This window comes from Gouania willdenowi, chromosome 24 (genome assembly GCF_900634775.1).
Source record: "Gouania willdenowi chromosome 24, fGouWil2.1, whole genome shotgun sequence".
Classification (NCBI taxonomy): domain Eukaryota; kingdom Metazoa; phylum Chordata; class Actinopteri; order Blenniiformes; family Gobiesocidae; genus Gouania; species Gouania willdenowi.
Genome location: NC_041066.1, coordinates 14,303,801 through 14,331,220, shown reverse-complemented (window position 1 = coordinate 14,331,220; position 27,420 = coordinate 14,303,801). Strand labels below are relative to the sequence as shown.

Genomic DNA, 27,420 nt, shown 5'->3' with positions numbered 1-27,420 from the left:
CCAAATTCCTGGTAACTAACATAACACGGAACATGTGCAGTGAAAAACGATACGGTAAAAACTTAACAGCTTGCAGAGGGGGCCCACGGCCGGTGGTTCAGGTCAAATTATGAGTTTAAAGTAAGACGTCGAAGCTTTTTTTTTTTTACTTTCTAGACTGGACTCTTCTCACACAGAAATGTGCGTGTTTTGACATTATTCTCACCTGGAGAGTTGCAGGGCCTATGTGGGAGACGTGGGAGGATTTAATATGTCTCAACTTTGCTTTTTTCTTTTTCTATGGGTAACCCAACACCTTTGCTACTTCTATTGTCTTATCTGAGATTGAAGGGGAAGGAAAAAATATGGCAGGTGTTCCTCGCCTCGGGCTGCAGACTTCAGAAATGAGGAAAATAGAGAATGGAAGTAAGAATGGAAGGGAAGATGTATGCATGACAACACATGCACGCGCACACACACGTGCACACAAGCATATACTTTGACACTCATGTCTAAGTGTGTTGCAAGATCACACAGCTAGTGCTGTTACATGCAGTGTAAACATGTCTGAGGGTGTGTATTAAATACTCATTACTGAGAACTGGGTAAGCTCTGGGAGAGACTGGAAAAGAAAACAAACAAACCCCACAGGGTGGCTCAGGGAGGGGGGGGCGGGTCAGGGGTGTGTGTGTGGGGAGGTGGGGGGGGCTCTCCCAGTGTAATTCAAGTTCAATAACTGACCCTTAACCTTACTCTAACTCAGGTTACACAGTTCTGGAGAGACAGATTATGGGCACAGTTTCCTCACAGCTGTGGATACTACACACCTCCACAGAAGCCACACACACACGGTACCAAGAACAACACACAAAAAAAAGCCAGTTGGTAAAGTCAACAATCATCGGAGTATTTCTTGAATATCAGATGGCAACGTGGATGACAGGTTTCCAATCTGCTCACATTTTGGTGTGATGTAAAGAAACTGGGACCACACAGGGCCCTTTCACAGTCAGGAAGTGGGAGACATCATTCACCTGCAAAACTGCAGCTGGGCTAGTTTCACTCTGTCAGAACGAACTCATTACCCGCACGTCAAAATGATCAGAGAAGAAAAACAAGATCTCTTCAAACCACTTACAAATGTGAGTAATTGTTACCTTTGCAACCATGCAGATATAGTTTACCAATAATATTTATCTGCAGCCCACGTCAGTCACTGGCCAGAAGTTCAACAAAGTTAAAGACAAAATCAAATAAATGAAGACAAGTAATCATTTATATTGTATAATACACCCAGTGTGTTTTGTTTGTTTGTTAAACTTCACTTTTAGGTCCAAACGAGGGAAGTTGAAAGAAAACCGTCATTATCCTGTTTATCAAATAACTCTGTCCACTACCTTATGCTTCTTTTATGTAACTGGACTACTGTAACGTTTAACTACGATCACTAAATCCAGATTTTTCAATTTTCGAAAGAGGCCAGTGGAAGGTTTGCAGATGCCACGGTTGTGGTCGAGGCCTAAAAATGGTTCCCATCCCATGCTGTGTTAGCATAACCACGGTCACATGTTTGAGGCTGCCAGAGTAAGTGAAGTAGAAACTGGGAGAAAGAGATGTAGCTACTGAAAGCTAGATTTTTTACAGCACAGTTCTGAATAATAACCACACATGACAAACAAGAAAGAAATGTCGGGACAAAACCATTTGGTATTTACTTTGACCACTTCCCCTCCAGCTGGATATTGCTTTGGTTAAAGACAGGCACACACCAGACATCTGCGCTTGAGGATATTTTTTCCCCTATTGTGTGGTGCAACAGTAGATGGGGCTGCAGGTCTGCACCACTAAAATAGCATCTCTTTAGTCTTTGTGTTTGTGGGCTCAATATTTATGGATTGGAAAAACTAACAAGAAACGGAGAGTTGAGCAAAATCCTAAGTGTCATGGGCTTGTCAGAAAAGCTCTATATTGGCATCATTACTGTTTATCCTCCGGGGATCTGAAACCACTAGGACAGACATGGGCAACTGGCCGCCCTGGGGCCACATGCAGCCCTCAGTCTAATTTTGTGAAGCCCCCAAGCAGAAAACATGACTCAAAAATGAAAGAAAAAAACAACAAAAATACAGAAAAATGACACCAAACACAATATATGACAACAAAAACGCACAAAATGACAGAATAATATGCAAAACGACAACAAAAACGCACAAAATGACAGAATAATATGCAAAACGACAACAAAAACGAACAAAGTGACTCAAAAAAACAAACAAAACAACAATAAACATACACATAATGAGAAAGAAATTTACAAAATGACTCCAAAAAAAGACAAGAAAATACACAAATATCCTCTGTTGTTTCCTGTATTAATGCAAGGGACTTATTCTGAATGCTGACATGAATGTTGATTATGTGGCCCTCAGATCAGACAATCGCATTTTTGTGGCCCCTGCTGTGATCAAAGTTGTCCAACAGTGCACTAGGACACAACTGCAAGTTGTTTTTCTTTCATAAAAAAAGCTTTTTTTCTTTGTGTATCATAGATCACTGACATATATCCCCCTTTTTAATCATCTTTACACAAACACACATCCAATTTCATCTCAAAAGTGACACCTTGAGACAATGTAACAAGCGTCATTGTGCCAAAATTAAACCGGAATTTATCAGACCTTCTCACCTCCCACCGTGACTTTACTATTTTTGTGGGTTTGTTATTGGTAGATCTGCCAATCAGCAATACACAAAGAGTCTATTGTCCATAGCCCCCTGTGGCACAGTTCCAAAGAGGGCGTAAAACTCCTGTCTGCTCTGATAGCAATCTGTAGCTAAAGCTTCTCCCAATCCCTACATGCTGCAAAAACCGAGCGCTGACTAAGCTTAGACCATACAGAGAAGCTGATCGAAGGTCAGCGTCTTGCCCCACAAATGGTTTTAAATGAGGATTTAGGTGGGGGTTCGCTAGCCATAGGTGTGTGCCTAAGGCCAGGTGCTAAGGATCAGGCTTTGTGCAGTTGTAGAGCTTTTTCCCTTCAAGTGGAACTAAATCCTGTAAAGAAAGAAAATGTTTATGTTTACATCCGAGCATTGACCACTTCTTGGCCTCTTCACTCGAGCATTCCTGCCATACCTGTGACATCTAACTGAGTTTTAGGACACCACAAGGATAGTGAAAACAACGCTTAATCACAGCCAGAGGGCACCTCCATGATAACAATGCAACCCCTTAACCTGTGTGTGTTTGCACGCGCTCTCTAAAGTGTGAGTATATGCATGTGTGTGTATGTGTGTCAATATTGCTGTATGTGGACTTCTTGTGTGAAAAGCAACCTTATTCCACACCCGGGGATTCAAGGGCCATTAATTCTGAATAAACCACCTCCTTAATATTCTCTGAATCAGCATCAGGTTTGGGCAGGAGTCCCGTTACTGTACACCTGGAAGGGAATTTTCAACACAGGATTATCTAAAGTGCTTACAGCCCAAAGGGTCATGCAGGTGGCCACTCGAAAGCTATAATAGTTTTCACACATTCCTTTTAATTCAACGTGCTAACAAATCTAAGTTAACTTTGCTTTTTATATGGACCTTGGTTGTATTACTATAGTGAATTCTATTTGGAAAAAGTTAGGAAAGAAAATAAAATAAAAGAAAGAATGAGTAGCTTACATTTCATCAGCCCTCCACACAAACTGCTCCTGAGTAGCACAGGATGTGCACAGATTCCCTTACCACCATAAAAATGGAAACAGTTTGGATATCACTTTTATGTGTGCATTATAAACCATTACTGTAAATCTTACTGGTGGACGGCTGCCGGCACAAAGCAGGGATCTGGCTGTGGGCTGCTGAACTTGAGAAGACAGGTCAACACAGGTCAACTGAGTGCAGCTAAACAAACACGCACTATCAAAGAGTAAATTTCCTGTTCAATCTGCAAGTTTTGGCTTCTCAGTTAGCATACATTAACCAGATGATCCCTAAGGACGAGCCGACAGGTACATGGATTCAAGGGGCTCTTTGTTGACCAGTCACCTCAATAATGACAGTTCCTTTTAGAACGTAGTTGGCAGTAAAGAACAGAAAGTTTTTCGGCATCTCAAATCAACAAGCACATCTTTTAAACATTAGTACTACTTAGAGATGTAAATTCTAAAAATACTGATATAATGTGTAAATTATCCTCAATGTACTGTGCTATGGTTTCATTTAAGGTTAGGAAACCCAGGAAGTCTTCATGCAGCTGTGATACAGAGCAATTAACCACAAGTGAGTATTTCAAAGTTTCAAATTGCTACCCAGCTTTATTTCCTCCACCCTCTTTTATACAAACATCACTAACCTTCAAAAAGGACACACTGGGGTGGGTTATCGCTTCTGCAGATGTGCCTATACAGTATGTATATATGCGTGCAATTGAACCACGTACACACATATACACATCACCATGGATGCATTCATGAACACACGATGTGGGCTGATACACTAGTTCATGGTTGCTGCAAGGTCCTCTTTAAAAATTGTGGTGGTGTAGAGTTGCAGGATTAGAGCCGCATCAGTGTCTTCCAATCAGGTGATCAACACTTCGGCCCACAGTCCTTGGCTGATATTTCTATAGTGCAATACCCTGATAAAAACGACCTAAATTCTTGGGAATAATTATAATACAGAACGGAATGTTGACTAAATGGGAGGTGTTTTTCTATAACGGTCTATTTCTAAAGTTTGACGAGATGGTGTGTTACATAGAATATGCTGCCATTTCATTTTATAATAATGCTAGTTTGGATTGTGTGTGCTTATGTGTGTATAGTGTGATAGTGTCAAAAAGTCAATGAGTGTGTAAAAATTTGAGTCAATGCGTGTTCGTGCCCTATTATTAGGTAAAAGTTCAGTGTGCATGTGTATTGCACAGTGGACCTCCCCCGCCATATTGCAGAGATTTTTCATTTCATGAAAGCCAACAGAGGGTGGTATGCATACAGGGCGAGTCGCTTCCATCTGCCCTGTCCACTTAAATTAGTGGGGCCTCGCATCCAGCAGCATCTGGTTTCAATATGGAGCTAGGCGGAAGGGTGGGTGCTTCAATGTGCGGTGGAAAATACAGCCTACTGTACCTTTAAATAGCCCTCAGGAGGCAAGGGGATGATGGCCCTATCGCAATATCCCAAGATTCTTTGTATCTGGCCGAACACTTCTTTCCTTTGAAAGAGGACAAATGTACAATTAGGCAGGAATGCCTGCAATGCTGTTTTCCAAGCATGTGTTTGCAGCCCTGGTTTGAGCAAAATGGTGGACGGTATGGTAAGAGGTTACAAGCCGTCATCCTTCTTCACTGTTCTGTGGTAAGATGCACCGTTTGACCCTGGCCAGGACATGTTTCTTCAGTTTTGGTCTGTGTTTAAGTTAGCCTTCTGTTGTTCTGGTTCAACTGTTGCTCACCAAGCCAGACATCTGTCAGCACTCTTCTCTGACATAAATCAGTGTGAAGATCCTTCTTTTTCAACTGTCTAGAAAAATCCACACGTTCACTACAAACATCTGAATAGCTACTAGAGAGGCCATAGTGAGTTTTCCAGGTGAGTGGTGGTCAGTGGTTAGCACTGAAAAAAGTCCCTGGGTTTCCTCTCTTGCCTCGACCCTTAAGGCTGATATCCGGAGTGTCTGAGAAATCTATGTTTATGTATCATTCTTTTGAAATGCGAAAAAATACCTAACTAGTCTTTTAATATGGTGTACTGCCGGTGGTCATTCATGTACATTAATGTATATAGGTCCTCAATGATCTCAGATCCCAGCCAATAAGCTTAGACTTCCTGTTTTTGACACTGTCAATCAAAGTGAATGCAGAACTGTGCACGAAAACAAGGCAGCGTGTCACAACAGCAAACAGGTAATTATGATGTTGGATCTTACCTGACCCATAGACCTATATCAATGTGATCCGATGTAACCTTGTTATGTTCCACGATGCGCGTGCAGAAAAGTAGAGGCGTGGCTTCTGGTAAATTGCAGAGGCAGGGGGAGGAACTGGAGCTGTTGAGGGTGGAACATCGAGACGTCCTCTCAGAAACTCCGGATATCAGCTTTAAGGCATGTGTGCAGAGTTTGCATGTTCTCTCCTGCTTTTATTGGTTTACGTCATGTATGCTGGTTTCCATCTAGAATTTGAAAAGAATTGGTTCTAGATCCAGAGGCATTTCTAAATTTGTCAAATTTTGAACTACACGTTCAAAACTGGTTGTCTGTTGACATAAAATATTATTACTTCAATAATAATGATAATATAGTAACAATATTATTACTGTTAGATATTATTAGTGCAGATTAATTTTCAGTAATTCAAACTGTAGCCATATCAAGCAGTCACTTTAACACCGCCGGGAGAACTTCCTGAGCATAGGCAGATGTCAAAAAAGACATCTAACCACACGTCATCTTCAGGTCACCACCCACATAGGCATACAGCAAAATTGCTGGTTTGACTGTGTTTGCACTGCAATAATTTAGCTGTAAACTATAGAAAAAGCAACAAGCGTTAGGCTTCGTCCACCCTCCAGACTGGTTTGAAATGTTAAAGGAGAAAAGAGCAGCCTGACACCCACACCTTTTTACTTTCAAATCAAATAAAACAGTTTTCAAATCACCTGAAAAAACACTTTCTGTTGAGCTAGGTGTGAAATTAGGAAACAGTTTTTATAAATTAAACCTAATCCGGTTATAATCTGTAGAAATACTTGTGACATGCACTAAGAAGGATGCAAACACTGAGTTTGTCAACATTTAGTCAGTTTTTCTAAATAAACCTTTTTTTAAAGAATAAATCTGTATATGACTAAACTCAGAGTACAAAAACAAAACAAAACAAAACAATAAATGCAGCAGCTATACAAAAACAGACTGTAGAAGGAACCTCTGGAGACCGAACAGAGAACCGTCTCACGCACAGTGCGTCTGTGTTTCCATTAGCCGTGAGGGAGGAGAACATGGAGCGAGTAACGCAGCATGATCAGATAAAGCTGATGACAAGGCAGAGGGAATTGATGACATACATTTGACAGCTATGGCCCATGTCTTTAAACCTCGCCAGCGTGCTGAAATATGAATTGCAGTGCACCTCCAACACACACAACCACTGCTCCAGACATTTAGAGGGTAGAATCTGAATAAAAGTCTCACTGCTTCCTCCAATCTTCATCATAACCATCAAGAAATCAGATTAGTCCTGGATATTGGAGTGCACACATGCACACATCAACAAAGGGAGGTTGAACCCATTTTTGTGGGTCTTTTGAGACAACGTAACCAACATGCTTTAGCTATGTAACCAGTCCCTCAGCTAGAGACAGCTAAGAATGAGCGCTAACCACCTGGTAATTTTATTAAGTTGTGACTTCCTTTCTTTTCCTTCTTTACATCAGAAGTTCAGAGGTCAAGAGGATCTGTCGGCAGTGACAGGGAGGATTATGGGTGTAGGCATTCCTTCGACAGTCATTACTAGTCTCAGTCAGCACCAGGTACTCGCTCTCCTCTTTTTCTCATCCTCTGTCTTTCTGTCTCTTCGCTCTCTTGTCCTCTGACAGACTAAAAGGCAATTAGTGTCACATTAGCGATATCCAAACTACATTTCACATTGGTGCCATTGCTGCTTCAGCAGAAACTCGTGGATATTTTCAAACAATCAGCTTTTTTTGTATTTTCTTAAACAGTAAATTTCATGTTTATATATCTTAAGAATCCACCCAATGTTCAGGTTGAAGTAGAGAAGATTGATTGCATATTTTCTATGACAGAAATGGTAACTTTGCCTACAATTCTTACTGTGTTACCGCTCATTCCAGGTTTATTACATTCACCTATCCAAATATAATCTTTAAAAAAAGAAGGGGAAGAGGAAAAAAAATTAGTATGATCAGCATTGTGAGGTTTGGACCCCTGCACTAGAACCCCAGCCCGGTAAGATTCTTAACATTCCAGTCTGTGCTGGAGATGGAGTGGGTAATAGATCTGAGCAGGCCTGCTGGGCCCAGCGCATTGTGGCTAGATTCTCTTTTCTTAGTTTTTTCTTTGGAATGAGACGTTTTCTCCTTGTGTGACATCTTCAGGAGAACACCCTCGGGTACTAACTTTCACTACCGATACAGATCCAAATATTTCTATCCTATTTGTAATTTAATTCATCCAGCCAGCTTTCTCTCACAGTTGTAACAGGATAGTGGGAGTTTGCATGACAGTGAAGCAAGGGGCTGGGTCTTTTTGACAGTAATGCAAGGGACACTTGTTTACCTAACCTTGTGGGTCACAGCGCAGTTTAGCAGGGAATGAATGACTTCATTTCAGGGTTTAAATTAAAGGGTTCCTCCTCTCTTGAACTTAAAACAGATTTGTGCATGCAATGGAATGAAGAAAGTGCTCTCCCTGTATACAAGCCGTCTTACTTTAAAAGAGTAAAAAGAGGCCAAAAATTACAATGTTTAAAGGAATAAGGAGCAGGACAGCTTCTTCAGTTGTAGAAGTTTTCATTTTTTTAAAAAAAACTAAATTTATCATATCTCGACTTTTTTTTTTTAATCTTACATTCACTTTGACATGGTGTCAGTTACTTCAACAGTTATTGGGCTACGCCATATTTGAAGGAAATTGCTACCTTATGCGTCTTTTAAAAAAAAAAAAAAAACCACAGGGTTTTGAATAGGACCTTTTAAAAAGAGGGTAGTGTTTCATTTAGAGTTGGTGGTCATTTTGGCAATGTGATTTTACCACCAGAGAGTATTGAAACCATTTACACTCACACATGGCATCAAGGCCTGCTGTGGTGGTGATCAAGTGCTGTTGAGATGCCTGGACACCCAGAGCACAAATTAGAGCCTATCTCCCTCGAACTTCCCCCACATCGAGATGTTCAGAGCTCCAGGAGTATTTGCTCTCCCTCTTGCAACGATCTTTCATACCACTTGCTCGTCAAAGGAGAATTGATTAAAGGCTTCTAAATGACTTCCTTTTCAGAGCTATTATTTCCCCAATACCAAAGAAGGGCAGATTGAGATCAGTAGTATCATCTGTTGTTTCCCTCGCTTTCTTATTAGTGTTTTTGTTAGAGCGCAGCAAAAGTGCTCACCCCATTTTTCCTGTCAGTCATCGAGTTGTAATACTGGGGCTCATGGCTGTAACTTTAGACCATTCAAGCATTGGCTTTTTTTTCTTAGAACGGGGTAAAACAAGTCACTCTGCAAACCCTTTGACAAATAACCCATGCCACAAAGAGCATGTAACTCTGCCAGCCAGGGAAACATGCTTTGAAACGGCAGCAGAAAGGAGGACTTCTTCAGCCTGTGCAACACTGGCCATAATGGTCAAAGAAATATCCACATTTTTTGCAAAAAGAGTCCAAACATGGAGAAAAACTTAACAATTTAGGTCAACAATTGATGTGTATAGAATAGGAACGTCATAAATAAGAACTAGTTAAAAAACATGTTTGGCGATAAAAGCACCTCTTTAGCTATGAAAAGATAAGACAAAGAATTGGAGTTTTTCATCTTATATCAGCTTAAACAACTACAGTGTCCGCCTACCTGAGGGCTCTAATCAGTACACACATCTCCCTTCAACTTCAAACATTCCTGTAAACACCTGCTTGTATCTCACTGCAGCATCTGTGTGTAAATACCACCCATTCTTGTTCGCCTATGCACAGACAAGACCTCCGCTAGCTTACCCTTGACTCCGTTTGTAGCCATGCGTCACATCTTTTCTCAAGATGAAGAGCATTAGTAGATTGAAGACAGCCTCTGACTTAGGGGGGAAACCCGTAGTGAAGTAGAGATATTCAGGTGAGAAATGTGTGGTTTAGGCAAACAAAAGTTACATTCATCCAGGTGGTCCCAGACGCTCTATCCAAACAGCGGTCTCCAATTGAAAGACATCAAGACTTTGTAGAAAAACAATGCTGCAGTATGCTCCTATCTCTCTCTTTAATGATTAATCTGATCAAGCCAACTTTTCATCTGTTGACGCCAATGTTCCCACAGTTCTTTTGACTTGTCATCCGGACAAGTAATGACAAGATGTGTTGTGTCTTAGAGGAGTCACACCATCACCTACACATGCTGCGGCACCTCTCGTGCCTTTATGACACTAATGCTTGATCACCTTCAAGAAAGCTGATGCCTGTGAAAGCAAGTCGTGTCCGTTCTACACTCTAATGGGAATTTCTTGCCCTGTGCTTCAACCTGAATGTCACTTTGTGGGATAGCAGGGAGGGAGTCACACAGTTTGAAGCATTAATGCACATATTCCATTCTGCAGTTCCAACCTGCACTCTCTCATTTTGGCTTGAATTAGCCTCCTTATTACTTGTGTGTTTGTCATTAGTAAGAAGAGTCTGTGTCGCCTTTCTTCAAGGTTCATCTTTGCTGAACCTACCTTAGTTATGCGATGAGTCAAAGACTCAACAAATGCAAATGTTAACCCTTAATAAACTGTCAATGAAGACAGAGATGTGACATTTTGACCATATACACCACTTTCACTATTTATTTTATTGTCAGAAAACTTGTGTGTTTTTAACCAAGAACCACAGATTACTTTTCTATTGGCGAAACAAAGCTGGCTTTTGTGCTTTGGTTCTGGGAGAACGCTCTCTCTTGTCATGTACATGTGAAATTAATTAGGAGGAAATACTAAAACACTTGGGTGGAAATTGCTTTTCACCAGATGTTCTACATATGAGGATCAAGTTAGTGTTCTTTGCATAGCAAAAAAAAAAAAAGGCTGTATGACTTTTGGGCTTGCTTCTTTGATAAAAAGCTAATCTGTCACTCAAGGCACATAAAAAGAAGTCCGGGTTATATGCTACTGTTTGTTCCCCTTTATGGAGTCTTAGGTAATGTGATTACTTAACCAGGTTAGGAAAATACAATGTTTTATACCGGGGTTTGACTTGACACACTGACAAGAGGCCCAGTGTTCCTCAGTGATCCATGCATAAACTGAGTGAGTGGACTTTTCCTTGTCCCTTTCCCAAAATGCATCAAGGACACATAATCACAGATAAATTACTATTGGATGTATAAAGCTATTATGACAGATATACAGATATATCTTATATAGTTCTAGCAAAAACTCTATATACAATAAAATTGATGGATATTCTGCAACTAGCTGTCTGAAACAAAATAACTTCACTGCAGTGCACAGCAGCTCTTGCTACCATTTCTGTTGTTCTGTGTATATTCAAGAGAATCCAAGCCATCTGGAGTCTGTTTATTGTATTACAAATGACACATAATGGTAATCTGGCATATGATGAGAGAGTGTGAATTACAGAGGGGGCGAGAATCAGGTATTAGCCTTCATTTTATTTCCTTTAAGGACAAAGTTTAATTTAAGGCACATCTTATCTACCTGATTATTCATTACAGAAAAGCTCACCCATAACCAATGAAACAGGCTGAACAGAGGAAACCGCCAATTAAAATCACATTCCATTGCAGATTGGGGGCTTACTGTATACAGAACAGTTAGTTTAGTGTGTAAATATTTACACAAACTGCCACAAAATAAGATAAATGTTTACCAGGAAATAGTCTACATTATGAGAGGCCAGAGCAAGGGTTTGTGTACATTTATTGGCCTGTGTCGAGTCCCGAAATTGTTGAAAACTACTTTTCAACACAGATAAAACAAGACAACATAGCTCTGCATGGGTTCTCTGTAAATCCCCACACATGATGTTTTTTTAGGCACAAAATGCTTAATATTCTGTTAAAATGTACAGCAAATTAAAATATAGATGATGTATTTCAACAGTGAGAAAGAGTGTTAGAGAGGCAGAGGGATTAAGGGGCGGAGATATGAGCAGTTGCATCAAACAGGCTCTCTTGTAGATGTTAAAGATATATACTGCATGTCCAGGGAATGGATGCTGTTCTGCTCCTCAAGGCTATAATGCAGGGATCAGACACAGCACGACACCAAGTGATTGAAATAAAATGAAATGAAATAAAATAGCCTTATTTCAAAAGTAATCCATTATTCTTTATTCCTATAGTTGTAAGCATTTGTGTCCGAATCTTTGAAAAGCAACTTGCAACATGACTTGCAATTTCAACAGATTAATTAAACTGCCATTGTAACAGTTAAATATGTGTGCTTGATATGTGGCAAGAAAGTAAGTTGCAGACCCCTGAGCTAGAAGAACTAGACAAAAAGCTATCCATCTTCAAGCTGTAAATGGCAACCATTGTTCTATGATGGTTGGGCAAGGGTTTAGTTAAGCTTGTCAAGTCACAGTGACCCAAAGCTGACGTTTAATGTGCAATCCCCTTATGAGTTTGGTACACATCTGCTTCCCTACATGTATTCAATGTTGCAAGCTATGATTACTCATGTATCCAAGGTACGCAGCAGCACCTTTTTTATGATATCTTGCAGCAAAAATAGTAAAAAATAGTGTTAATATATATTTATCAGAAACAAAAAAGGGAACTAAAAGATATTGGCAGTCAAAACTACAGAATCCAGTTTGGCAAACTAGAATCCCATGCGCTCAAATGGGCCGTTTGTGAGAAGATTAAGGATTACTGGTTTATTGCCCCACGTTTTAGCATCTACACTCACAACAAACCTTTTTAAAATGTGATGAATCGTCTAAATTTAATGCAGCGAAATGTATATGATTTTTATGAATTAAACAAAGATGTGGCTAATTAAATGAACAGCTATGTCAGTTAGGCTACGTACGATTTACAAAGAAGCTTTTTAGGAAAGTCACCATTGCCACATTGAATGGATGTAATGCAAACAAGTGTAAAGCTGTGGCCAAATTGTAGCCCTTGTTTTAATAAAAGGATAACAAAAGGTAATAAATCTGACCGTTGCAAAGAAACATAAGGCCCAAGATGATGAAAAGAAGTGAAAGACATGGATCCGCAATGTGCAGAGATGTTTGGTTAGTCTTGCAATATAAATCACCAGTTCTCAAACACCTGCATGAACACATGGGTCATGTTTGGGTAGTAAAGGCATCTTAATTTGGTAAAGGAAATGTTTTTATTGTTTTTTTTGGGGGCAAAATGCCAAAAAGCATCTTTTTTTTTTTTTTAATGGTAAGATTTGGTGCATGTCCCTAATTAACACCTTTCTTTTAAAATCTAACTAAATGGTGAATAAACTATTCAAATTAGGGTCATGTGTTTGTAAATTGGAAACTGAAAAAAATAATCACTGGATAGGAGACTTTCTAACATTCATTTACCCTTCATAGCGTCTCAAGAATGATTAAAAAATAAATAAAAAATTCTTAAAAAGCCCTCAGTTTTGGTGGTTTGGTTTTTGACCAAGGAAAAAACATTTTAAACTGTGTTGACCAATGCTACTGACACTATTAGTGATATATATGAAGAACATGCTGCTTTCAACTTGCCCAGCCTTTGATTGAAATGCTGTCAGATGGTGTTACCAACTTACTAATGGCCCTTTTATAGGAAATGCCTTTGCACAGATGCAAATTTGTTTGAAGGCAAATGTTAACAAGTTTGAAACCGAGCGCCCACTACATTGAAGATTTACAAAAAGCTACTAAGTGAAACCACCTTTGCCTCATGTTTCATGTACAGATTTATACTAAGTGTTTTCTGTCCTTCCACAGCCAGTAAACAGCTGCTTGTGCTTAAGCAGTAAAATGTAAATCTTGACGCTGGCTGTTTATGTAGTGCAAGCTTCTAATCAAGCAGACATATAATTGAGTGACGTGTGGTGTCTTTATGAGTGGAGCTGCATTCAAAGGGCACATCCCTGTATTTATGCCTCTCGTTCTCTCCCTCTTCAAATCGAAGAACACTCATCTCATCACAACTAGTCTGCTCAATGAGGCGTGTTTTATATGATTTCGTTTGAGAGGTGTTAGAGCCTGAGGGCCTCACAAATACAAATGTTTTTGTTCGAGAGTACAAATAATTTTAGTGCCTTTTGTCTTTGTTTCACACAACAGCAAGAAAACTCTTCCATTGGTGTTGGAGCACAAAGAAAATGTTTCACTCGATTCCACAGTATGTTTTGAATTAAAGCTCTGATTCTGTCATGTAGATGTTAATTTAAAAGTTAATATATTATCTTCCAAAGATGATATAGATCTAATCCTGACACTGATAATCACAGCTGTGGATAAAACAACAAATGTAACTTTGCGATCAAAGCCTGCTTGTCTTCTGTAAACAAAGGATAATAAAACACAAATATCTCGGAGCCAACTTTTCAAATCATGACCAGTTTACTGTCAGCGACCAACCTCATCGTGGCTCTCAATATATAAACCATGCTTGCAAAGTTTAGACCCTCTCTTGTGATCTCAAAGGGGCCATATAATCTGGAGATGGACTCAAATTAGTGGGTAGAAAAGTGTGCCACATGTTCAGTATCCATAATATTGACTCTGGCTTTCTAGCTGGCTGTCCCTAACCTTGTGGCTTTCCATTTAAGAAAAACCTATATGAAGTGTGTCCCATTTTGCCACAATCTCTTTCAAACACCACGGGCACGTGCTCCGCACAAGGCAGCAATCATGCCTCTGCTGTTTGACACATGTCCATTGATAATAATTAAGATGGTTTCTAAATTAAAAGACAACATTCCTTGGAGGGTGAGCTAGAGGTGAATCCTAGAAACAAATCGTTTCCTGATTTTCCTACTATATCCTGACAGATCGTGTCCATGATGGAGGCATATTACTGAGAGTCAGCATTACATCTGGATCAAGGCATAGGAATGCAGGCCTAGCGTCTAGCCAAGCTACTGTTAACAGCAGGTGAAAGGCTAAAGCTAATAGTTGGATCTGCCGTGTCATCTTGTGGCTTAGTCTGCCCAATGACTCGTGGAATGTATGTGATGAAAAGAAGAGACTGTACGATTCTCATCCACCACAGTCCGTGCAGACGGACACATGCAAAGAAATAATCTTGTACAGGCATCCAATAAGGACAATAAGACATTATTTTCTCTCTATGAAGATTGATGTATCACATTAACAAAACACACTGTCTTTTACTCATGTTTTGTAAATGTTATGTGATGCACATTGTTCTTTCTTAAGGGGGTTTCCCATCAAGAAAAAAGATACTTCTTTTATCTAAAGCAAAAGTACACAATAGCGGTTTAATATGTTTTGGTTTGCTACAAATGATTTCTTTTTGACAAAAAAAGAATAACAGAAACATATACTGGACAGAAATAAAACATCAAGTTTACAGCTGTCTGGTGCTGGTGCTCCACCAACCCTAAACTTAGCCCTGCACTGACATGTCAAATAACATCTACATTTTGATGTTAAAAGCAATAACACTGTGGCGGAGAGCTACCTGTAAAATAGCAATGGTGGCAAAAATAAGGTCAACACAGGGTGATTCAAGACAGCTTTAGAAAGGCTCAGTTTGGCTGTTCCTGAGAGTTGCCAGGAGGCCTCAAGGGTCGGATCACAAACTGGCCGTATTAGACCTTACTGCTGGGGACAAAGGGATTTCCAAAACACCCGTTTAAGCTGATAACAACAGCCTATAGCCAAATGATTGTTTACAGGGTGCAAAGATGCTCCAATGCATTGTTTTTCTCAACCCAACTGTGGGTCGTGGGAGCTGCTGAGAGACGTGTAACGATTCCAAAAATATTTCACTTGTGTCAATACGCTTTGGGATTAAATCTGCACCACTGCTCCCCACCTGAAGCCCTGAAAAATGTTGATTTAGTAGAAATGACATGAAGTTGCCACTTACGGGGGTTGTAGTGCTGTGCTGCTTTAATTCATTTTGACCTCCCAAATTGTCACTCAGCAGGTCCATAATTTGCATTTCAAAAAAGATCATCTCACCCCTGTCTGATCACATCTTGCCTTTTCATTCTGCATGTAATGAAATCAGATGCAAAGATTGTATCAGGATCATGTATCTCGCTAGAGGCTGTCACACATACAGATATTTAAATTTCTGATCCTTTCCCTAAACAGTCTTGACTACTTGTGTAATATTGGCTTCCCACTAACTGTGTCAAACACGCAATTACAAATTAATTTCTTCACACCACACAGAAACAAACACAGGACAAAAAAAAAAAGAATCAGATCATGTCTTTTCTGTCCTAATCCTGCAGGTAATTAATTGTATTCAAAGCTGAATGTGGAAAACGTTGCCTTTTTAAATCGAAGCGTCTATAAACACCAAGCAGCTTTAACCTGGGTGGAATCTACAGCACAAATTCCACCAAAGTATTGTTTAAGAAAAAGGAATATCCAAACACAAAGGGCATACCAACGGCTACAGGAACTGATTTGATCAAATGAAATAGCTCTCATACCTTGGCTTCATGGACGAAAATGGTAAAGTGGATCATTGTAAAATAAATTGCATATATTTACCATAAATCTGTATAAAGAGCCAAGAAAATTGATTGTAGGTTTAAGCTCTAAAAAACACGACTTAAACAAACTTGGACAACGTAAGGGAAACACCACACCTCCACTTAGGCAATGGTACCTACACACGGGTCTCTTTGTTTTTTAATTGCTAAGTGGATGATCTGGGATTATCCCTCATAAAATGTTATTGTTCTGCAAGGAGACAAAGATATCTTGTGATCTCTGTGGGATTCGATGTATTGCTATCTTGCAAACGGGCTTTGGCTTTTCGCTAAATGACAAGCGTCTGCCTCAGCACCATCACCCATTCAGAAACAGTGGGGGTAATCGGCAGGGGGTTGTTTTCATATGGGGAGTGTGGTTACATCAACACCACAGGCTAATAGCAATGCCAATGCAAAGGTTGTACTAACATATGTGCGTCTCTGTGACACAATGCACTGGTTGAATAACTCATTTTAATAAATAACAACAACAGTAACAGCACAACAGTATAAACAACAACCCAAATTCTTCTTTTTGTTATTTTTTTCAACGCTAAGTTTGTGTTTCGAAATGAGAAGTTTCTCCATCGCCCTCACATGCTGTTTCGCACATGGCTCTCAGACAGAAAGCAGCAATTCACAGGAGCCAAGTCTGTCCCTGATGTAGTGATAAAACACTGAGAATTGTAAAATATATTAAATGGAGCATATACAAGGTGACGGCCTCCATTAAACCAGGTGAAAATGTGTCACTCCCTTTGCAGCACATAATCCTTTAAAACAACAAAAGCAACACATTATATTGTCATTGTGTATTAGCATTAATCTTAAAGACAAACATGTGTGATCAACGCCTCAGGATCAATTATCTGCTTAAAGAAACCTCTGGAGCTGCTCGGTTTCTTCTGCGTGTGGTCAAATGTATATAAATGTCTCACCGCTCGGAGTGCGCAACAAGATGTATCTGGTGGTATTTATAAGCTCTGTGTAAACAGCTTGTTGCTATATGTGAAAGCAGTGGCTTCAGCTGTGGACTGTCTAAGTTTATACAACCTGAGTTTCCAGGATTTTTACTGAAGCCAGCACAAAGTAAAAAAATAAATAAATATAAATATAAAGTGTGATGGGGGTTAGGGCTATATAAAGAGATAATTCTGCATTTCAATGGAAACATTGGGGAAAATAAAGATCCAAGTGGGTCAAAGCTTATCAACATGAAAAGGAGGTTCTCCTCACCACTATAATGTGTGTGTTTGACAAATGACTGTTAGTGGAAAAAGTCTGGCGTCTGCAGAGTGGAAGGGTCCGCAGGAGGCGCTTGATAGTGGACAAATGATTGACAGCCCCTCGGTGACATCACTGCCCGACTAAAAAGCGTCGCTGGAGGAAGAGAAAGCACCAATCAATTGGATCCGCAGTGTGGCGCACAGAGGAGCAGCGCAGTCCCTCAGTGCGCGTATTTCTCCAGACAGCCTCAGCAGCAGCGCACAGCACCTCCTGCTCTCAGCAGACTCTTTTCCTCTGAGGATGTTCCCTCAAACTCTTGTGAAGTTTGTTCGGTTATGCTTGTGCGTCGTCGCTTCCTTGTAGACATTTTTTTTTTTTTTTTTAAACTTTCCGTTCCGAGCAAGACTTTAACCCGACCTGCAGCAGCGGGTGAGAATATGTGTGAGAGGCGATCGAAGAAGGGTAAAGGCTGTCTTTGGTCCCCCGTGGAGAAGCAGCGTGGATTAAACGAGAATTAATGTGGAATTTATTGGAGCCTGAAGGGTGGAAGGACGACCGGACACAGCTCTTCCTCGTCAGGTAACGAATTAATTTTGACATTGGTGACATCTTTTTCATAAACTCATGAATAAAAAGTTAAAAATCAAACACGTCTGTGATCATACACGTATTTGTTTGATTACAGATCTGTGCGTAAAAGTTAAATTAACGGACTGGTGCGTAAAAGTTAGATTGAAGGAAATGGTGCGTAAAAGTTGGTGTTTTCATGTTTAAAAGCAGTAAACTTGACCCAAAACTGTTCAAAAACAAGTTCTTGATATGACGATATTCTACTTTTGATGTCCCGGGTACAGCTGGCTCTGATGGGCACGTCAGATCTAACACCTGCGAGCCTTCTTGAAGTAACTCTATCCCTTATGATTATACATGACCGCCAAAGCTTCTGCAAACAGACGCTCGCAGCTCTACTCCGTCTGCTGAGCATTTGAACTCTTCACTGGATTCTTCAATGCGTTTTGTGGTCATTTCGTTTCTTTTTTAAAACAACTTCACTGAACTCTCATCTTCTCTAATTTGGCCCTCTCGTTTGATTTGCCAGGCTTTTATTTGTTTCTCATCCTCGCCTTGATTTTTTTTTTTTTTTTTTTTTACTTCATGTTAAGACCAAAGTGTCTCACATAGACGCAATATTGCCAGTGGGGCTGTCTCATCTTTTTTCCTACTTCAAAGAAAAGAGGTGTCTTCCCTTTTCAAGCTGCTCTCCTTCAATTATTTCCCCTCTATGGGGGGATCACACGCAGGTTGGCCAACGCAGCAGCACTGAAGCATCTGCGTTGTCCAAAAAACCTCAGCAGCACCTGTGTACTGACAGGAACCTCCACTTTCTCCACAGGGACTGACTGATCATGGTCGCCGTGGTCCGCTCTCTCATGGTACTGCTGCTCGCTCAGGTGTTGCTGGAAGGTGCTACGGGACTGATCCCAGAGGTGGGCCGGAGGAAGTACAGCGAGTCTGGGAAGCAAACTCCACAGCGCTCGGAAAACTTCCTCAACGAGTTTGAGCTTCGGCTTCTCAATATGTTTGGACTGGCCCGCAGGCCGACCCCGAGCAAGCAAGCTGTGGTGCCGCAGTACATGGTGGACCTTTACCGCATGCACTCAGCGAACGGAGACCACAGCAGCAAACGACCCAAAAGCATGGGGAAGCACGCAGAGAGAGCCGCCAGCAGGGCCAACACGATTAGAAGCTTTCACCATGAAGGTATGTATTAGTGACATACCTTTACCTGTCAGCCAGAGAGCTGCCCCGGCTCTCTCAGACAGCCCAAACCTATATTTAACCATGACTCAGTGCGTCAACACTCCACTTCAGAGTTGTTTCATGGAGCTTTTTTGTCAGTTAAAAGGTGACACGCGTCAAAGATTAAAAACGTCACATTTCCAAACCAAAATAACGCAGCGATGCATCATGTGAACAAACATCCACTTTGCGGCTGTCATGGGTTTTAAAAATAAAAGAAAAAAAGAGGGGGCGGTGGTACCTGCGGGCTGATTTGTTTCTTAATAATTGATGGTGTTTACGTGGGACCTGAAAACAGTTTTTCCAGACACGCACCACAGGAGCAGAATAAAGGGCTGTGTGCAGGTGATAGTCATCGCCCCGTTACTTCAATAACATACGGCATGACATTATACTAACACGCATTATGACAAAGTCACCGTGTCAGACTGGATTCTGACTCATTTTTAACAAGACTGAAATTAGTCTTTGGTCACGAGGAGAAAGGAGGGGTATTCTTTCTTGGTCACCTCTCAGTGCGTGCTGCGCGTCATTACGCACGTTCCACTAACACCATACACATAGATATGCTTGATACGCGCAGAGAAAATGTAGTTTACGTTTAAATTACTATATATTTCTTTATAAACAGGCGAGCTGCTTTCATTCATTCTAGTAGTTAATGGGGGGGAAACACTGTTTAAGGTGAATTATTTCCCTGATATTAAAAATAAATTTAAAATATTGACCGTTTCGCTTCCTATGTTGCATGTTCCAGTTTTTACTTCATACAAGTAACTGGGTAAATAGGGGCACCTCACACAGTCTTCATACAGAGTCTTACGTGTTTGACTGGGGAAGTTTCCACCAGGGGTGAGTCAGAGAGGTGGTGGAGTGGCTGCTTGGGTTCCCTCCAGAGGACTAGTGCAATGACACCAAATGGCTGCTCCGATACACTACAAAAAAGACAAGTTGGCTTGGGGAGCCAGACTCCTGGTGGAAAACCTACACACAGGGCCAACACACCTTGAGACCACTGGCCATTGCCAGTTTGTTTAGACTGTTTGTACATGATTGTGTTTACTTCCATTTTAAAAGTGGGAAGATGGACATGATGGTTAGGCCCTCCATAAAAGAAGTGTAATTGAGGCTTATTTCTTATTACATTTTTTTTTTTAAAAAAAGCATGTATTTATATTCCATTATAGATGCTGCACATCGCGCTCTATCTTTGATCGCATCTGCCTGCGTCTGATATTCCTTTCACTGAGATAATTAGTTTCTTTGCTATCACTTTTCAAAAATAACAATTACCCATGCCAAGCAGAACATTTCCACTATATTAGACAGGAAGTGGCTGCCAGAGACAGGTCTCTGATGAACGACCCAACATTAGCCTTTATCTTTTGTTTTGGCATGCAGCACAAAAAGAAATTAGGAATGTTGATATACTCATATCTGTGGTCCACACGTTTTTGACAAGCTTTGACTTGTTCACACAGACCTTATTTTAAGAGCGGGAAAGACACTGAGGGTGAGAACGTTGAAGAAGAAAACCCAAGAAAGAGTGACAGAGGAGTCGGGGTGGAGGGGGGGGTGGCTTTTGGGATAAGAGAACAGAAGGAGAGGGGGATTTAGGGGACTGAGGAAGGAAAGAAAGAGAGATCGGGGACAGGGGAGAGAGAACAGGAGACAAGGGGGTTTCCCACATCAAATGAGGAGTGATGGGCCTAATTGAGGTCTTTGTGCCTCTGGAGGGAGGTTTAGGATGAGATGGTGGAATTTCCTAAATGGCTCCTTTGAAAAAGCAAAGAGTTTGAGGTTTGTGTTTACTTCCTTTTACTAAACATACCAAAGTGTGTCTATACACTATCTAAGATCTCCATAAGTAATAGGTTCAAAGTGGAGCTAACTCAAAGGAAATTGCACCCCTTCTGCCTCTTACTGTGCTTTACAAAGGGAAATGCCAATGAAATCTATGCTTTTCATTTGTACAATAAAGGAAGAAAAATATTCAGGCCTTTGTGTAGTTACAAAAATTCAATCTGACTATAATTTATATATATATATATATATTTTGTGCTTTAAAGTTTAATATTTGCAGTGGGAATTATAGTTGATATTTTATACATTTGTGCATTTTCTTTACAAACAGAACACAATTTGAATTAGAAATTCAACATACAGACAGGAGCCATTATTCATGAGCATGACAAGTGTACTAGTGGAGGTAATCAACATCTATAGCCACAGAAGAGTAACTGCTATTTTGTGACGACATCACCACCAACCTCCGTCAAATTAAAAATGTTCCCATTCATCAGAATCAACTTTATTGACCAAGTAATGTACGTTATACACACGAGGAATTTCATACAGTCATAAATAAAGTACACAAACTGCTAATTTCTGTAAATTGTGACAACGCACTGTAGTTCTGTTGATTATTAATGTACTTCTGTTGTCCTTTGCAGAGGCTTTGGAGGCCCTGGCCAGCCTGAAAGGCAAAACAACCCAGCAGTTCTACTTCAATCTCACATCCGTCCCTGCGGAAGAGCTCATCTCCTCTGCAGAGCTACGCATTTACAGGGATCAGGTTATGGGAACTGCAACCTCTACCAACAGCAGCACAGGTGAAAACGCTCCAGCAGGTGGCTTTCATCGTATCAACATTTATGAGATATTCAGTGTCCCTGGTGCTCACGGAGCAGAACCTCTGGTACGTTTGCTGGACACTCGGCTGGTGCAGGACTCCTTAAGTCGCTGGGAAAGCTTTGACGTCAGTCCAGCTGTATTTCAGTGGACCTCCGGGAAAAGCCACAATCATGGCTTCATGGTGGAAGTGCTTCACCCAGGGGAAGAGCAGAAGGATGGCGAGCACGTCCATAAACGTAATAGGCATGTGAGGGTGAGCCGGTCCCTGCACCAGGACCAGGACTCGTGGCCCCAGGCTCGGCCTCTGTTGGTAACATACAGCCATGACGGTCGAGGGGACTCAGTGCTCCATACGCGGGAAAAAAGGCAAGCAGCGCTCCGCAAACAGCGCAGAAAGCACCAGCATAAGGCAAGCTGCAAGAGGCACGCTTTGTATGTGGACTTTAGTGATGTGGGATGGAATGAGTGGATAGTGGCACCCCCTGGCTACCATGCCTTTTATTGTCACGGGGAGTGTCCTTTTCCTTTAGCAGATCACCTAAATTCTACCAACCACGCCATTGTGCAGACACTAGTCAACTCAGTCAACTCAAATATCCCCAGAGCCTGTTGTGTGCCCACAGATCTCAGCCCCATTTCCCTGCTCTATCTGGACGAATATGAGAAAGTCATTCTGAAAAACTACCAGGACATGGTGGTAGAGGGCTGCGGCTGCAGGTGAAAGACAGTTTTCCACAGAGTGGGGAAGACACAGTGAGCAAGAGAGACTGTGACAGATCAGAGGTCATCATGGACACCCAGTTTCCCAATGAAGACATTTATTTATAAGAAAGAAACACAAAACAGAGCTATTGTGGAAGAAGAAAAATATATAAATATATTTATGTCTACATAAAGTTGGGGAAAAAAAATAAATATTTTAATCAAAGGAACATTCCTTTATTGGTTTTAAAAATGTATTTCTGATGTACATTTTGAAATGGGTGCAATACCACATGAAGTATAATGCTCAGATTTTTATTTTGTATTTATTTCTATTATAACCACTTTATTTGTAAATAAATAATGTGTATTTATCATTACGAAAATCCCTGTGGTGACTCTAGTTTTCCAACACCAGCCACAGATGTGGGAGCCATGTTGTTGATGACGTGAGTAGGTTTTAAATTCTGACAGAAAGTATCGGCGAAAACAAAACACATGGCTAGAGGCTGTGCTGATTGCAAACCAAGCACTGAACTGTTTGTGTAAAATGTAATCGGAGAGCCAAAACTACACAAGTTGAGAGTGACAAGAGTGTGTGTAATGAACTGCAGGTCAAAGCAACATCACAGGACAATTTACATGCCCACAAATATGATAGACTCCCACGGGAGGCTTAGGAAAGCAGCAGGGCATGTTTTTAGGCATTGCATGTCACTGAAAAAGATCCATGGGAAGGCTCTTCCAGCTGTTCCTGTGTTTATTCTGCTCTCAACCAATATTGTAGGATGAAAAACGTGAAACTGCAGCGCTTCTGTAAAAGGTCTGCAGGAGCAAAAGGTTTATTTACAGTGAGATTTGAGACTGATAGATTGCAAACTGTGGCAGAAAGAAGCACCGAGGGGCCCTCGGTAAGAAAAGATCCCACTGGCACTTTAATTAATAAAGACAAATAGACAAAGACCTGCACCTGTCTACATACAGCACATGCTCAGGCAAATTCTTCAACTCCTAGTTTGGCAGTCTTCCTTTGTCATCTCTGAGGCTTAAAGCTACACAGAAAAGCCACGATCTGACAGCTAATGTTAATAGTGCCGATCCATCCATATTTATACCCACTCCAAATGTGAATAGTTTGCAAAGTAAATCAAGTTGTGCACTGAAGAGAACATGCAACATCAAGAAAAAAGTGCTGCCACCATGTCAGATGGGATAATGAGAGAGACAAACGGAAAAGGAGAGTTTTTGCGGAGTTGAGCCGACTGCGTTTTCTGCTGTGTTTGCATTAGAAAGGGTTTGGAGGGATCACAAGGCGGCTCAAGAAGCTCTAAAATAGAATGTTTTTTATGTGAGCGCACTTTGGGACCGTGGAATGTTGGTTTTCAATCTCAGACACATGCATACGCTTGCGTGGAAAACCATTGTGGTTGTTTTTTCAATCATCTATTCAAGGGTTTCCTGGTGGGCTTTTTCACTTTAAAAACAAATGTGCATCAGACAAAGATATGCTTGTTACTTATATAGGAAATGTAAATCCAAACGTTTAGAAGCAGTCGTGAGACTTTATTCAGTGCTGTAAAAGCACTGAAATGCACGTCTTGAAATTTTGAGCCAAGCTTCCTGTTTGTTAGCTCATTCGTTTACTCTAGGGACATCCATCTAATTACAATGATGCAACTATTAAACTATATGACACAACGTGCATGTATACAAAACTAACACACACCCACACACTGACATTTCTATTTGAATACATAATTTTTTTATATGTGTTATTTTATTCAACATTGCATCTCCGCCTCCTTCAGTTCCATCTGGTGTCCATTTTTCCTCCGTGGGTCACACCACACCGCAAACCATGCACATGAGCAGAGCCGACTTTTTCACATAGTGCCACCATTTTAATGGACTTTAAAATCAACTACTTTGTTGGCACATTTAATGAACACTTTATTAAAACTTTTTGCCACGAGTTCCAAAAGTGATGTCAAAAGTGAAAGGTTGGGAATTTAACCTTTTTTTTTTTCAAAAAAAAGTGTTAGATTTCATGTCATTATAATTCAAGTCCATAAACCTTTCATGGCTTGGGTACAGGAAATATTGCTCCCCAGGTGGGTGACCCTCCTGAACCCCCCCAACCCCTTGCACCACATCCCAGCTGAATTAGGCTCCAGTTGTGCTATGAGTTGGCCAGTGTTCACCCACCTTCTTGAAGGGGTGGGGGGGTGCTCATTTTGGAGCCGTGCAAACGTCGGACAGCTCCTAAGGGACCACTTCTTAACTTCTCACTGAGAAGAGGAGGTTAGGGGTCAAAGTAATAAGGACCTATTATCTCCACCCTCATTGACTGGTTTCCAGGCTCATCTTGTCATCGCGGATGAGCGACTTGAAGTGCTGCCAGCTGTTGAGACGGAGATCATGTTTGTGTTCTTCATTGTTTCTATAATGGGATCTTGATCCATCTTCTTCATAGCTCAAAGGAGCTAATGAACAGCTAAATAATAGCTTTGTGATATTCATGAATAAGATGTTCAAGAACAGTTGTGACTTGGCGATGTTCTCTTCACCTGCTGAACAGACTTTTCTTTGGCCCCTCAATAAGAGATTTTTTTTTCTTCTTTTCTTTTCCTGCCGCACAAACATCTGGTAAATCAGTTAAACGTGTCCCTCGCTGTCCATGTTTACACACAAACACACAACAGAGCAGCCACACAACTAATGAGCATTACACTAGTTGATGGGCTCTACTAGAACAGCAGAGCTCATGAATCCTTTTTGGTGCAGCACAAACCGTTCCTAATCCAAACAACAATGTTCCAAGTAATCCAAATGGTATTGGCTATAAAGTCCGATTTCCAGATTTCTGGTTAACTCAGGATTGGTATGTGGTGTGTTGTGTTCCTTTTTGTAAAACAAACCAGAGGAATCTCAGCTGGCCACGTGCCAAACTGAGACGCAAATGTTTTTTAATGGCGAGAGACAGCAGTCACTTTTGAAAAACATTGGATCTTTCCTTCTTAATGTGCTACACGCAATAACTTTAGAGGTGGTGCATATGGTGTTTCTTTCTGTGTTCCCAGTACAGCCAGCTACATGACGTCCAGCACGGCACAGGGCACGGCATCTGTGCTGCAGCTCTGAACACATCAAACAGATAGACGTCCACCGATTCAGGAGCTGGGCAAATAGGGGAAATACTTTTCCAGAACAACTGCACCGATGATATTTTTACATACACAATCTCTGCTTTTCATTGTTTTACAATGTTCCACAATTAAAGCGCTCCAACTCCTGTGTCACAGATGAGCTTCACTGTATAGTTAAATAGGAGCTAAATAATTCTTTGTATTAAGACTAAAAAAACAAGCCCTATGTTCTGCTACAATTGTTACTGTAAGAACTAATCATCCACGCAATTACAGTGGGGTTGGCCTGAAGTGACATGCTGAAATCATTACCACTGCCTTGGACTCAGTGGAATAGACCATTACATAGCCTTAGAATCAGTGTAGAATATTCCTATAGTTAGGCTTGGTATAGCACAGAGATAGAAGCCTGACTATGATTATGATACTTTTAGGGAGAAAGCAATGAAATCATATAATAGACTTAACTTAAGCTTCTGTATTTTATGCGGCTGTTTTCATTGAATGATGATTGACAACAGGGCAGTTATAATAATTTTGTCACAACTGGATTTTCTATTTCTCTTTGAGAAATTTCAATCCTGGTTATAAATGCAGCAACAATAACATTTCTTTTTTTGTCAGTGTCGGTTTCTTTAAATAATTTTGCAGCTTCCCAATTTCCACTATTGTAATAAAAGTTAAAAAATATTGATCCCAGTCATAACTTTGCTTTGATTTTTTTTTCTAAACTTGGCGATGAAAGAGTCATGGAGTTCAAGATGTGTACCTTGCACTTTGTGGGTTAACACATTTCCACAGAGGCTACAGGAAGGGGTTCCATATGGGCCACATATGGGTGAACAGGCTCGACGATGGATTTTTCTTTTGTCGCTGATCCAAGGTCAGTGTCGTGTTTACTCCCCTGATGGTTACAGTTAGGTGTTGGAGTAAAGGGTGAACCTGACTGATCCTGGAACTATGCCTGAAGGGTGTTGCTTGCACATGAAGCTTTAAAGGCGCTGTGTGGTTACAGGAGCAGCCTCCATCTTTGTAACAGGAAGTAAAGAGATCAATCAAAGGGAGCTACATGACATCCCCCAGCATGCCCGCAAAATAAATGTCAATCTCTGATGTAGTAAATCTCATGCAGCTTGAATAGGAAGCTGTTCACATTGAAAGCACACAAAGGAAACTATATGCTCTTAAAAATAACAGTCCCCCTGTTACAGAAATAAAGACAAAAGCTCATAAAACTTAAAATACTAATTTCCCTGTTGTGCTCAGAAAATAAACTTACAGATACAGTGTTTGTGAACTGGTGTTTCAGTTCAGGGTACATGATACTCTGGTTCAGATATAGTAGGAACTGAGTTGGGACAAAATGGGTTATTCATACAGGAACAAGATTACATCCGTGAATCCAAAATCTTATTCAGGGAAATGTGCACATGAAACTGTCAGCCCCAATGTAAGGAATATCTGTGTTATAGAACAAAAGAATGTATTGTTAAACCAGAAAGCACTCAAATATAGAGCTTTAATCAGGGCAAAAAAG

At 40.7% G+C, this 27,420-nt stretch overlaps 1 protein-coding gene across 1 annotated transcript; it reads left to right on the top strand.

The window, feature by feature from the left end:
• Positions 1-17,792: 17,792 nt before the first annotated feature.
• On the top strand, positions 17,793-23,024 carry bmp2b (bone morphogenetic protein 2b). The gene is made up of 3 exons (XM_028439458.1): positions 17,793-18,180; positions 18,995-19,362; positions 21,855-23,024. Exons 2-3 carry the CDS (start codon positions 19,008-19,010, stop codon positions 22,754-22,756), a joined length of 1,257 nt encoding a protein of 418 aa, XP_028295259.1. The 5' UTR covers positions 17,793-18,180; positions 18,995-19,007; the 3' UTR covers positions 22,757-23,024.
• The last annotated feature ends 4,396 nt before the right edge of the window (positions 23,025-27,420 follow it).